The sequence below is a fragment of the Lemur catta genome, chromosome 1 (assembly GCF_020740605.2).
Source record: "Lemur catta isolate mLemCat1 chromosome 1, mLemCat1.pri, whole genome shotgun sequence".
Classification (NCBI taxonomy): Eukaryota; Metazoa; Chordata; class Mammalia; order Primates; family Lemuridae; genus Lemur; species Lemur catta.
Genome location: NC_059128.1, coordinates 172519430 through 172534332, shown reverse-complemented (window position 1 = coordinate 172534332; position 14903 = coordinate 172519430). Strand labels below are relative to the sequence as shown.

The window sequence follows — 14903 nt, the reverse complement described above, 5'->3', positions numbered from 1 at the left end:
CAAAGGATTAGAAAGGTGCTTGGCAAAATTCATCATGGCCCTCGGAATGCCTGCAGACTTTGGCCCACTAAACATACTCTTAAGTAAGCTAAAATTCAGACATAGCCTTTTGCACAAAGAGATTCACCAATGCATTAAAAAGAAAAATGGAACCATGCTAATGCCTGGCATTCATACAGCCTTAACTACAGGGACATGGTCGGTCAAGCACGTTTGAATACACCTCTCTGCGTGAAGTTGCTGAAAGGGTGGTGAGGTTTTATGATGTGGGAAAACACATATGACATAAAGTTAAGTGGAAAAAGAGTCGAAAGTTTAAATGACTATGCATGAAGGGAGAAAACTACGCCATAACATTGACGATATTTCATTAATTGGATTACGGGAAATTTTTATTGAGATTACTATTTCTTGATCATTTTCAAATGAGCATAAAACACTTTATGATTTTAAAAAATTGCATTAAAATGTCATAGTGACCCAAATGCCACTTACTACTTCAAGTTCTCTAATAGAATGCAGAGCTCATAAATCCTGCCTAAAAAAATAAATCCTTCCCCTTTGCCTGGGGGTGCTCACCTGGGAGACAGCCTGCCTTTTCCCTTTGCCATCCTTTGGGATGGCATATGTGAGACCCACCCACAAATCAGACTAGGAGGGCTTTGTCTGGCCTTTGGTGATGAGGGTTGTTAGAAATCCACAGAGGCTAAGACTCTGAAGAGCAAAAACCTTGGGGTCTCAGAAGGGAGTAACACTGTCAATATTCGCTCCTAGGTCTAGAGTCTGGGAGAAGGGCTGTGTTTGCTGAGAAGCTCACCAAAGGTGGGAGATTCAGCATGTGTGGGGCTGTCATTAACCAAACCTCCTAGCAGGTAGACGGGGGCCCTGCTCCTGGCGCACATGGTCCTGCCTGTGTGAGGCTGGCTGCTGTGGCCGGGATGCAGAGTCTCAGGCCAGAGACAGCCACTGGCACTGGGGGATGCCTTAGAGGGCAGCAAAGCCTTCCTGGTTCTGTCTTCCAGCAAAGGCCTGGCTGCTATTAATAAAACAGACTAACCAAATAACTCACTTGTCATAAATTGGCCGAAAGTGAGGTCACATTTTACTCTAAATATCAATGTCCACGTTGTCAGACATGCGTCCTCCTCAGAATGTATTAGTTCTTAGAGGCTCCAGACAGGCTCCTCACACGGGCCCCACAAGCCTCCCTGGGCTTCCACTCCTGCCAGGGCCACTGCCCGTGCTCTGCTCATGTGGCCTTGCCTTGCCAGGGGACACTGCACTGTGGTGCTCTGAAGGCACCCAGGCCACAGGGGCCAGGGCGGGCTGGGCTCCACGGAAAGGCGGGGAGAAGGGAACCTCCCCACTGAGGCCCACTTTGTTCCTTTGGACCATCTGAGCTCTGGGTATTTTGTCCATTTCCTCACAGAATCTCTCTAGAAAGTTCTGTCTACTTAATTCACAGTCCACGTTGGAAATCTCCTCACATTTCTTATAATAACTAACAAGGAAACAAATACCAGTCCCTCTACCTCACCATCCAGCTTCTTCCAAAACCTTCCTCTGCAACCCAACGCCCACGTGCTGTCAGTCACAGAGGCAGGGATGTGGAGAAGTTACAGTAATTAAGCAGTAAGCTCTCTTGGGCACACCCCTCACTACCCCGCCCTAGCGCTGCTGCCTTCCCCACTCTCCAGGGCTCCTGGCTAATTGTATTCACCCCTCAGATCTCAGCCTAGGTGCTGCCTCCCTGGGGAAGCCTTTCTAAGGCCGTCCGCCTTCCCTGGCCAGCCGAGCACAGTCGGGTGCCCCTGCCCTCTGCTCTCACAGCCCGGGCTTCCCTGGGCACTGCCCTGCCTGCCCTGTGTTGGAGTCATCTGCTCACCTCCCTGCCTTCACCCACCTCTGCTCCAGCTCATGCTCCCCAGGGGCTCACCTGGCCTGGCACAGAGTAGGCTTGGCAGGAAGTTTCCTGAGTTGAATGAAAGCTTTGGGAGCTTTTCAACTGGGCCAGGAGCACAGCTGTTCCTCTGTGTGGTAGGGTTGGGTCAATGCTCCAGGCCCCTGAGTGGGCACGTTATGGGTCACACTACCCCCAGCAATGTGAATCCGGGGCTTCCAGGCAGACCATGGCCAAGTCACAGCTCCATCCTGTCCCCCCTCTGCTTGGAGCCATGGGAGGCAGATACAGGGAGAAGGGAGCACTGTTCTACTCATTTTAGATGAGGACAACTGTGGCAAGGAGGGGAGGGGTGCTTGCTGTGGTCACACTCATCAGAGAAGCCAAGTCTGGTTGGTATGTGGACAACGGCACAGGTGTCTGGGCTGGCTGGGGCTGCCTTCCCACCAGTAATGCAGGGAGCAAGGAAGCCACTATTTGATAGGCTCTTTCTGGGCCTCTTACGTGTGTTATCAACCCACACTGCATCCATCCAAGGTAGGGATCAGGAAGGCCATTTCACCACTGAGGCAACTGAGGCTGAGCTGTCTAAAGACCTGCCCAAGGCCACACAGCCAGTGAATAGCACTGAGAGGCTGGCCAGACCCCCAAGGCCACTTCAGTGGCTTCCTTTGTTCTCCTCTTCTTTCATATCCCTCATGATAGTCTTAATTTAGTCATTCCTACATGCCAGGCACAATTTTGCCTCGTGACAACCCTCTAAGACAGGTACTATTATTAGCTTCATTTCACACATGCCACCTGTGAGGGTGCAGAGAGGTTAAGTGACTTGTCCACTGTCCCTGAGCCAAGGTGTAGTGGAACTGGATTTTAACACGGTCTTCATGACTTCAGAGCCAGCACTCTGAAGCCCTACCCTTTTCTGACTCCCTGCAGGGAGACGTTCTAGCCCACTGCAAATGTTGCCAGTGGAAGAGGGAGTCGGCTGACTGTGTGGCATGGGGCAGACCAAGGGCCATGGAGAGACGAGGTCGAGGGTGGGGTTCTGAGCCAGGAGACCTGGATCCAGCCATGGTTCCACTCTCAGCATCTGCGTGTCCTTGGGCAAGCCCTGTCACCTTCTTGAGCCCCAAGAGCTCAGTTAAAAAACCAAGGGATGGATGGCCCTGTCATCCTGCACGAAGGCAGGTCCCAGTGGTGGGCCTGAGTGACAGGAGTGACGCCCCTCCCACCCCCACACCACCTACAAGCCATGGTCCTCTCTCAAGACTGCCTTGTACTCAATTACACATTTCCTTATAACATGGAAGAAAGGTTCTAACTTCAGAATTTCCCTCAAAATAGTTTTCCTCCAATGGTCTCAAAAGATGGCAGTGCTCTCCTTTTCTTTGAGATGCCTTACAAGAAATTGGGCAGGAGCTCTGTGTCTGCAGACAGATGGATCTGCCTGGGTATTACTAGCTGTGTGGTAAAAGTACTAACCTCAATGTCCTCACCTGTAGGATGGGAAAATAACAGCTTTCAGGGTATGGTGGAGAGTGAACAAGCAAGTGCATGCAATGCCCTCAGACAGGGTTTGGCAAAGAGTTAAGTGCTTAGTTAGTGGTGGTTATTATTACTAGGGTCTGCTCACACCCTTTTCCCCTTCAGGGCTGAGATTATTGGACCCAGAAAACCCCCAAGGCCCGTTTCCCACTAGGCTCAGCCACAGCGGAGACAGGTCGAAGCAGGCTCGAGTGTGGGCGCTGTTATCCAGCAGGTCTTTAACACATTAAGACACCACTGAGTGGGTAAATCAGCATCCGGTACAGAGCTATGTGTTGTACTGTAGTGATCGGCTGTGTCAGTGATGTCAAAACAGGTCGTTATTCACAGAGGGGTGCTCCATGCCGTCCTCCTCCAGAGCTCGGTTGCTCGCTGGGCAGATCTGAGCACACTTGGAGCAGCTGCCCTGGGGTCACACTGCTGCAGTCAGTGGAGTTCAGGCCTCCATGACGACTTTTCCAATTATTTGGGGGAAAATGCTCCATTGTGATTTTAAAACTTGGAGTAAAGGGGACTAAAAAGAGCTGCTGTTCTCTGAGCCCACAACAAGTGTGGTTCTGTGCAAGGCGCTCCCCTGGCGGCTTTTCATTTAATCCTCATGAGAAGGAGTTTACATCTAGGGAAGCCGGAGCCAGACTGGAGTGACTTCCCCAAGGCAGCAGGTGAGCAAGAGCTGAGCTGAGATGCGCTTCTCCCAGCCGACTCCATGTCTCCCTCTAGTCCCATAAAGTCCAGGACATAACGCTTGAGCCAACAGCTCTACTCAATTCTATGGAATAGAATTAAATGTGTGTGTGTATGTGTGTATTCATTTGTATGACAGTGCCTATTTTCCCAATGTAATCATCGCATTATTTGCATAGTGATTTAAATTTTGTAAAGTACTTCTACACTAGAACCTCATTTGGTCTTAACAATCCTACAAAATAGTTTGGCCAAAGATTGTGATTCTTAATTTACAGTTAAGGAAGCCAAAGCTCAGCCAGAGAAATGGCTTAAGCGAAGCCTCTGGCCAGATCACGACTGAGCTGAGGCTGGAGTCCAGCCCTTCTCACCCCAAGCCCACCTCCATCTCCACTGCCTGTACCCAACTCCACCAGCCCCCAAGCCAACACTGCCTTCCCCAGGGTGGGGTTCAGGGCACGTGCTTGGAAAGGGGAGGAGGGGCAACGGGAACCGGAGGAAGAATGTAGAAGGAAGGGAGGGAAGGAGAGGCAGCTGGAGCACAGGGGACGGGAGAGGAGAGGCTGCTGTGCAGAGGGGACAGTCAGGGGACAGGACAGAGACAGAGGGTGGAGGACGAAGCAACCGGGCCCTGGGGAGGAACCTCAAATAAAGCCAGTGCTGCCCTCTTGACTGGAAGAGTAGATGGTTAGCTTTCATGCGGAATTCTCTTTGAGGGAAAGGTAGAGTCTTCTGCTCTGGTGTGAGGAGTCACACCTGGGGCTAGCATCTTTGGGTCTGAAGTGTGACACCAAATCTCAAGCTCACCTGTGTTTCTCTAGTTCATGAGATAACCAGAGGCAAATTTGGGTTCAGGAAAATAGCATCTGAAAGATAGATATTATTCAAGCACCCCAACTTTGTCCCCTTGCCTGTGGGGTTTCATGACATCTGCGTGCAACTCCAACCTCCTTGCAGTTCAGTACTTTACATTGGTTTTAGGATAAATACATGACTTTAGATACTTTTCAGGAAATGCACCACTTAAAAGCACACTCGGGAATAACCGCCCCTTTCAGCTGGTCTCCTGTCCCCAGTCTCTGCACTCCAGACACCACCTGGGCGGGTGGCTAAGGAGTCCTCCTTCCCTAAGATCCCCCGTGACCACACGCAGGCAGGAAAGTCTCTGGGCCCCCACTGCCCTTAGGATGACACAAGAGGAGGCCCCCCTCCCATGTTCTGGTCCTCGTTGGCCAGTCCTGTCTTCCCCACTTTCCCCGGCCACATTGTGCTCCTTCCCACCTTCCCAACATGGGCTCCCTGGTCTGGAATTCCCTTCCTCTCCATGCTAGGACTAAGAATTCCCTTCCTCTCCACTTTCTAGATTTGGTCCAGGAGCATCTCCCCTGGGCCCTTGCCTGGTGCAAGGTTAAGTGTCTCCTTTGTGCTCCCATAGTTCTCTCCACCGCAGCTTCTGCCCTCAGTACTGCCATCATCTCCTTCTGTGCTAGAAGCCCGGGCACGTCCTGTCTCTGTGTCCCCAGCCTTTAGCCCACGGTGGGCCTTCAGTAAAGGGTGAACAAATTGACTCCCAAAATATTTCCCAGGTAATGTGCACGTCAACTTCAGTTTCTCTCACAATGCCAATAATTAAGAGTAAACGAATCTCAACCAGCAGCTCTCCTTTTCAACACGGAAGTGTTAGACACATCCTAGGTGTCTAGGAGGTATTTTCTGCATGACCTTCTTACTCAAAGTGAAGTCCATGGACCAGCAGCAGCCAGGCCACCCCAGACTCACTAAATCACCACCTGCATTTTACCCAGGCCCCCAGCTGACTCCTGTGCACATTCAGGTTGGAGAAGCAGCCTCTGAAAGGTACCACTCTTCCTTCCTAATGAAGGCCCATTTGTGGGATGGTGGATGCACTTGAGACAATTTGATGCACCTGGTGGAAACATTTGAGACAATTTGACACACCTGGAGAACTATTCAACTCCCCCCCCACCCCCAAAGAACAGACAGGAGATTGTTCAATTATGTGGCTGCATCTCCCTTTCTTTTTATTTTAAATAGGACACTTTATTGTGAAGGTAAAAGGAACAGGAGTTGGTTGGCCCATGGGAAAAACTCTTGTAATGGCTGGGTGAGCGAGTTCAAGTGGCTTGCCACTGGGCAAGGTGTAATCTGCTGCGAGGATGCATGCGCCGGGCCGGGGTGAGGGGGCGGAGATGGGCTCCTAGGGGCTGGAGAGCCGATGCTCTCACCCGGGAGCCTCTGAGCCACAGTGGCAGGATGTCCGGTCAGCAACACATATGAGAAGAAATGGTGAAAGGCCACCAGAAAGTCTCCGGTGGCTCTCTTCAAAGGGGAACTGTTTTGCGTAAAGCAACAGTGAAATACTGAACTTTGGGTCCAGACTGGCAGGAACACGTAATGAATACAAAATCTGACTTGCAGCAACAAAAGGGAAAAGGTACCTTGTTAAGTGTTGTGGGAGACAATGTTTCCAGCTTGACATGCAGAAAGAGATGGGCCAGGGGATTAAAACGAACAATAAAGAGAAGCATAAATAAGGGATATGTTCCTCCAAATAGCATAACAAAATCAAATAAAAACTAAGCAAACAAAAAAACCCAAACTAGCAACTGCATTACAAACAATCCTCTAAGGAACAGGTTAGTGCCCCTGTGCAGAGAGCCAGCAGGAACACAGGGGTCAGCTCCGTCTCCAACACTACGGCCACCATTGCCCCGACAGCCGTCAAGGGCCCTACATCCTCTGCAGTGCTCTGCTCCATGAGAGGACAGAGATCCTTCTCCAAGTCCTCGTAGCACACACAGGACCAGGCTTAGCGGGTTTTAACCGATTGCAAGAGGGAAGCAAACACAAGGAAGACTGCAAATCCAGACAGCTGGCTTGAGAGGCAGGACACACGCCTGTCTTTAGCATGTAGCCTGCTGCAGATGTACCTCTTTCCCAGTTCCTAATATAATCTTTCATCTCTGCGAACTAGAGGTACCTCTAATCACACCATGAGTTCTCAAAGCTCAGGATAAAACAAAGAGATGGAGTCCTCCCTTCTACTCACACAGGTCTGGTTCATGCTTTGAGCCATCTTCTTCCCTGGCCAGATGAAAATGGGAGTGTTCCCTTCAGCAAAGTTCCACCTACCCCTGCAGAGTGAGCTGGCCCTTACCACCTGTTCAGAATTACCATCTCAGAACACAGCCAAGAAGACAAAGCTCCTGCAAGAGCAAGACACGCGCGCCTGGCCCCTGAGGTTGTTTTCTGGATGCACAGCTCCTGCCCGCCCTTGCTGCCAGCTGAGCACTGAGAGTCCCCACTCCACCCACTGGGGAGTGATGCCAGCAAGCAAGCTTTTAGTCCACGCGTAGGTGGTGGATGGTAAATTCAGTGCCAGAGGCCTCGAGGAATGTGGTTCTGCCCTCAGGGATCCCATATCCTTTCTGAGAAGACAAGACTAACCCAGAGAAAAAAAGACAGAAATTAGAAACCATAGCCCTAGCAGACAATGCTTTGGTCAGGTCTGAAAGGCAGGTGGCAGCAGAGCTAGGGCCTGGGATGTCCTTCCATGCACAGCAGGGTAGGGCCGGCAGCACACCGGGGAAAGCCTCACGTCCCGAACTTAGAGGGGATTGTTGTGATGGAAAATGGGGGCCACTGCCCTGGGGCATCACTGGAGTCTGGGAGCAGGTCCCTCATGGGCCCTGGGAAGGAGGGGAAGACGCTAGCTGTGAGAAGGGCCCCTTGCTCCGAGACAGCTCCCCGGGAGAAGCTGGCTGCAGCAAGGGCTGGGCGACGTGCTGATCGGGAGCGCCGGGAGGCGGGCACCCTCACGGTGATGGATTGCATCCACTGTGCCGCCATCCCCTCCTGCCAGAAGGGAAATGACTTAGAACAGGTGCAAGAATTCAAACTGCCAAACTTCGTTTGCTTGGTGACTCAAGTTGTTTGTGAGCAGTCGGTCTGGGAGGGGCCTCTGTTCTCCAGGGGAATTACAGGGAATCACGTCTGGCAAAGGCACACAGCTCCCCCTCAGCTGGGCCTGAGGGGCCTGGGGCTCGCTGCAGCTCCTCACCCTGGCGTCAAAACCTCAGCGCACCTGTCACAGCCCTCTCTGTGAGCCACACTGCTCTCCTCACATTGTTCACTGGCACCTTGAACGGCCTCCCCTCTCTGTGCACCTCTCCCATCTACAAAGTGCAGGATTCACCCCACACTTGTTCCAAGAAAAGCCAACCTTTTCCCCCAGGGCATCTGATGACCTCTCACGGTTGGGGCAGACTGCACCCATCTGCAGTTAGCAAGGAAGCCAGCAGACCACAGTTCACTCCTGTTTGCTGTGCAGAGCTGAGAGAAGGGGCTGGACAAGGGACACACATCCGGACCAGTTGTGGTCAGTTCTTCCCTGGAGAAAGGTGCACTTCAGCTAAGAGGCTGCAGCCCTGACCAGGGATAGAAGAGAGAACAGGTTCCAAGATGGGAGAGTCAGAGTTGAGGGTTTCCAAGTGGAAGAACGAAGTGGACTGGTATGCTGGAGGGAGGAGAGAAGGTCCCTCTCCAACGCTGGGGTCCAGGAAAGGAATTTCAGGAAGGCACTGTGACCATTGCCACACATATTAGAGGCTGGAGGGCTGCCTATCATCTGAAAGCCCAGTGGGCAATGACTGGAAGAGGACTTAAGGGCTGCCTACAGCCGGCAAGCTGGAGGGAGGAGAGTCACGATGCAGAGGCCTGTGTCAGCTTCTGCCATTGGAGGCTGGCCAGCTGAGGCAGCAAAGCCACCACGAAGTAGTCGATTCTTTTGTTACACATGTTTAAATCACCTTGCCTGACATGAAGAACTGGTGCAAGGAATTGCCTCTTCCCTCTTTTCTTTGTTCTACAGAATGCTACATTTTCCACCAAGGTCTCGCTGACGATTCCTCCATCCATTTAACACTTGCCGAGTGCCTGCATCATGCCTGGCCCTGTGCTGGGCACTGGAGACATAACAGCAAATGAGTGCCATCCTCACCCTCCAGGAGCTCACTGTCTGGGGCTGCAAATAGCGTTGTGCACTATAGGGTAGGTGCTCAACACAGCCTTCACATGCAGAATTAAACATCATGACCGAGTTTTTCTTTGCATACATTTAACAAGTACAAACTCTGTTAGAAAATTACATTTAAATATAGGAATAAAAAGGTAATCACAAATCTGTAGGTGCCTCATTTGTCAAAGACAAAAAGAACATGGGGACTATTTTTCAGATATGGCTTTGTATTTTGCTTTTCCCACTTAAAATCTCATCATGAGCATATTCCATGCTTAGAAAGCTTATATATCCTATCTAGCCTTTCTCTTCCAAGGCCACATCTTCATTGGGGCTAATCCTTATTAGTTAAAAATAAAACAAGGTGAGTTCTTCTTTACTCAGATTTTCATTCATGCATTCATTCATTCAATTTTGACTTCCTGAGCACCTACCGCTGAGGCCCGACACTGTGCTAAACCTGAGAAATTCAGTGGTGAACGAAACAGAATTCTGTCCTCAGGTCCTTAAGTCTAGTAAATGATACCCAACCAGACCTCAGGCTCCCTGAAGTTAGGAAAACCTAGTTTCCCACTCTGGCTTGTCCCTCTTCCTATGTCTCTTGCTTGTTCCTAAATGGACTGACACAAAGATGACTCCACTTTGTTCTTCACTCTCATGTGTCTTACCTGTGGCTCCTCCACTGAGCATTTCATCTTTCCTAATTTGTTCAAAGACAAACAACTCTGGCTCTCTTCAGAGGTGGATTAAATTACACCTTCCCACCTTTCTAGTTTCAAGTTTCAGGGAGATCATGTCGCACAGGGGAGGAGTGCTTTGAGAGCTGCCTTCTGAAGGGAGTGATCCCAGGTCTCTCCGAAGGCACAGGTGTCCTCAGTCTGTGCCAGGAGGTCCCGCCAAGCTGAGCCTGATGAGTCGGATTAGGAATGAATGCCTGACTAGGAGGAGGCACCCACTCAAGGTCTGGCCAGGGACCTAGAGGGCAGCCTGGCATCAGTCCACTCACTAGGGATGTGAGTGACTAACACAGACTCTCCACAGGAATTTAAGAATTAAATATATGAGTAAGAGAGAGAGAGAAAATGAATATGACAGGGACCCAGAAGCTTAAAGACACACCAAAAGAAAGCAGTAAGCTGAAGGCACAAAGGGGGGACCCCAGGAAGCACCGTGGGCTATGAGTTAGCAGTAGCCTGCAACATCTTCAACCCACGAAGCAGAGACAGGCAGTAGTTGGGCAACCGAAGTGGTGGCACACAGATAACTCTAGGTCTCTGCTTGGCCACCAGACCTATTGGCATCACCACTAGAGCTACTATTCCATAAATCACTCAATTCTCTGTAAGACCCATCTCGGCAGCAGTCCTTACCTTCCTGAGTTTCTCTAAGCCCAGGGATAAATCCCATCATCTAAAGGTGATCTGAACATTTGCTGTCTTTGCATCCTGAAAGGTCTCTAAGCTGACACAAAAACCCACCTCCATCCAAAGCTATTGCTTCTTCGTTTTCAGATTGAACATTTTAGAAACTTTTAATCCAGAGGCTGGATTCTGGCTCCTCCATCTCTGCCTGCACGTGCTCTGTGTGAGCACAAGGGACATGACAACCTTCCTCAGGTGTTGAGCAGTGATGCAAAACTTGAAATGCATCAGCTAGACTCAGCACCCTTGGATGAAGTGAATAGGCTTGCTGGCAATTTCTCCTGAAATGCTGTGAGATAATTACTATTGATTCAAAGATGTCATGAGATTTGAAAAAGGGAGCTCTGGACAAACTGTGCACATGACATTAGACGAGATGCCTCTGCCATTTTTAGCTGTAAAATGGGGATAATATATCACATAAGAGTTGGGAGAATAAACAAGCTGCTCTATTTCTTGCAGCAAAGTGATGGCACTTTAAAAATTCCTCCAGTTACGTTTTATAATGATTTAAAGACAAGTTAAGCACCTTCTACAGACCAGGACAAGCTGCCTTTACACAACAAGGCTGATAAAACCAGGCCCACCTTGCCAGCCAGGCTTGCAAACTGGCTTCACGTCCACCTGCACCAGGGTGTCCTGAGCAGCGGGCTTCTGTCCACAGTCGTAGGCGGTGACCAGGATCTCATACTGGCGTTGCTTGTCATAGCTCAGCTTCTCTGTGTTCCTGATGTTGCCTGAGGAACACGGACATTCAAAATCATTTCAGGTCAATTTAACCACACTGCACTTCTTCACAATCCCTCCTCCATTCCACCAACCTTCACAAGAATGAAGTGACCCATTTCCTTATCTCTTTGTGCCTCTTTGTACAAACAAGGGCCAATGGCAGTGTGGCTTCCGCCTGCGGCCTCCTTGTGCTTTAGTGGCAGATTTCTGGGAACCCTTGGCTGGAGCCACCCAGCCGGGCAGCGGTACTGCTGGGGAATTCTGCACACACACCTGGACTCCAGCTGGCCTGTATTTATGGGTAATGGGTCACCAGAAACTTCCTCTAAAGTGCACCCAGGTGGCTGTGTCCCTGATGTAGGGCACAGAGAGCTCTTCTGCCATGAAATCTCTAGGAAAAAGAGGGAGTTGAGAAAATATCCTGACGCATATTCTTTAACATCTGGGTTTGTGGCCAGGAGTGCTCACTGCCTCTTCTCACATTATTTTGCTATGAAACAGGAAGTAAAATCAATAAGAAAACGTGCGACATCCCTCCTGAAAGCTACACAGAATAATAGATTCTTTGCCTTGAAGAAGACATTTTTTTCTTCCCCAAGAGTGACCAATTTTTTTCTGAGCCATTTGTGTATTTTTGTTCCTGTGGGTTTGATATTATGGTTCAGAAATAAGTATTTGATAACTAATGGGCAAAATTTTAGTTGACTATTTTTGCTGAAATACAATTTTGGTTTCAAAGAACCAGTGAAGATCCAAAGTACATTTAATACTTTTAAGTTTTTGATTGAAAGAGATTAAAGTCTGCCTTTGCTGAGAATAATTTCTTGCCCACCTTTTTTTTCTTAATGGGAGAATTGACAGCAAATTAGAACTGAAATGTTATCATCATCTTTTATCAGAAGTAAAATTAAGAAAATGGAAATTAAAAACCAAACAAACAAGTAAACCAACAGGGAATTGCTGACTCAGGCCTGTTTCTATATTTCATCAACACTAAAGGAAAATGACCTGAATGAGCTTTCTTCCATTCTAATTGGAGTCTATTGTTCACGAGATTCGAGATAATGCAGACTAAGACAAGAAAGCCTGGAAAATTAGAAAAGTCATATAATGTTTTAAAGATTAGAAAAACCGATCCACCGGTCACCCAGTGTTGGTGAAACAGTGCTTAGTGCTAGGCCATGAGCGGTTGCTACACACCTGAGTATGTGTCAGGGTGGGGAAGTGGAAGGGATAGAGGTTGGCTGATGTCCAGGAGGGAATACGAAGTTGCCCAAGACATTGGACCAAGAATTAGAATAATGTATTCTGCTATCTGCTCAAGACTATTTCTAAAAATGCAACTGCATCCACCAATTTGAGGCAGAATTTAGTTTAACAAGGTCAGTCAAAAATTTCTGAATTAAAACGAGTGTGATGTATTTCTGGCTTTGTGGCTTGTGTTCAGAATCCCTTTCACTTTCCCCCAAGTATTTGTTTCATTCTCAGGTCTGGGGGCCTGCACAGGTCTGGAATGGCTCAGTATCGAGTGGGTAACACTCCCCGTGGATTCTGCTAACAAACTTATTTGCAGTTATCACCATCACAGGGGAGGAATTCTGTCAGGTGGAAGCACTTTAATACAACCACGAGAAGTATATTTCTGCAACATCAAATTGAATTTTGAACAAAAAGTTTTAACTTTCTCTTTCTTTAAAGTTAAATGGCTCTCCAAAGATACACCTCTTAGAAGAGGAAGGCTCAGGGTCTGCAAAGCATGTGACATTGAGCAGAACAAACACTATTGATTGTGGTAGAAAAATAAACCCCCGAGCTGGATCCTTGGCCTGGGTTGTTGCCGCTCCAATTCTGTAATAAGTCTTAATGAGACCATCCGAGAACTAATTTACTTTCTCCGCCATCACCAACTTCACATATGTGAAAATGAGTTTCAAAGCACAGAATTAGAAGCATTAGGTTGAAAATGAGTATAACATTGTGACCAACTTTTGTGTGGGAGAAGGTCATATTTGGATAAGCCACACATTCAAAATTTTTTTGAAAGCTCAGAAAAAGCATTCATTTTGTCTCTGTTACAATTGCATTTTTTCTCCAATATTTGGATGATTTTTTCCTACTAATGTCTTCTCGGGAGACCTGAGTCCACAGTTAATTCAGGGGAGCTGCAGTCCCTTGCACCTATTTCTCCAGGTCCAAAAGGACCCGGGAAGAACAATCAGTACCCACTTTGCATGTTAGTGAAGGTAATTTTTTTGAAAACTCTGAGGGAGTGGAGGTTGGGGGGTTGAGATAAACACACTTACCAGTACCTTCCTCTTGGTGGAATTTATATTGGAACAACCTTTCTGGAGAGCTACTTGCAAATACATGCCAGTGACTTTGAAATTGCTCATACCTTTTAGGCATGCAATTCCTCATCTAAAAGTTGATCCTGGGAAAATGATAAAACTTGCAGATACATGTGCAAATATGATCATCTATTATTCATTACACTGAAAAATAGTCTGATAGTAAGTGAATAGGTAAGTATAAAAGTTTATGCATAAAATGAAATGGTGTTCAGCAGTAGAAGTGATTATAACTAATTTTTAAGAATGGGGGAAAATACATATAACCAAATGTTAAGCGCATAAAGGAAGGACAAAGAAAAGAAAGGCCTTCATGTTGTTTAAAAAGTTCACAGGAAAACTATTGGAAATATGGTAAATTGTTAATAGTGGCTATCTTTGGCAGGATTATGGGTGACTTATTTCATTCTTCATACCTTTCTGTGCTTCCCAAATTTCCCACACCAGGCAGAGGTGGAAAGAGAGGAAAGAAGCATTTTCATTCCCTTTAAGAATAAGCAGACGTTGGGACACACTTGGCTCAGAAGCGTGGGAGTCCTATCGCTCGCTAGGGCAGCCTTCTGACAGAAAGGGCCCAGCTGAGGCTGTATGAAGACCAAACAATGCTTGAAAAGGAGAAAAATCTGCCAAGTGGTAACTGGGCATCACTGCGGCCCTGCTGCTCCTTCGCTGTCATTCCCTGACATGGCTGAGTGGTGGCTTGTGCCGGACGCTCTAGTGAGTGCCTTGTTGGCACTAGTTCAGGTAACAATCACATTGCACAGCTACAATATTTAATCCCAATTTTACTCGTAAAGTTCTGAGACAAGGTTCAAATAACTTGACTGCACACACACACACAGGCACACATACAGTGGTGGATGTAGGATTAAAACACACGTGAGATTTTTTACCGGCTTTATTGAGGTATGATTGATAAAAAATGTATATATTTGTCATGTACAACATGACTTTTTAATATATGTATGCATTATGAAATGACTAGCAAGCTATTTAACACATGTCATCTCACATAGTAACCTTTCTTGTGTATGTGGCAAGAGTACTTGAGATCTACTTTCAGCAAATTTCAAGTATTCAATATATTGTTCTTTTTTTTTTTTTGAGACAGTCTCACTCTGTTGCCCAGGCTAGAGTGCCGTGGCAACAGCCTCACTCACAGCAACCTCAAACTCCTGGGCTCAAGCAATCCTCCTGCCTCAGCCTCCTGAGTAGCTGGGACTACAGGCATGTGCTAA

At 48.0% G+C, this 14903-nt stretch overlaps 1 protein-coding gene across 1 annotated transcript in view; it reads right to left on the bottom strand.

The window, feature by feature from the left end:
- CLSTN2 (calsyntenin 2) overlaps positions 1-14903 on the bottom strand; it is a 580228-nt gene that overhangs the window by 106208 nt on the left and 459117 nt on the right. The window contains exon 5 of the mRNA XM_045539303.1: positions 11176-11325. Coding sequence (XP_045395259.1) covers positions 11176-11325 — 150 coding nt within the window. The remainder of the gene's footprint in view (positions 1-11175; positions 11326-14903) is intronic.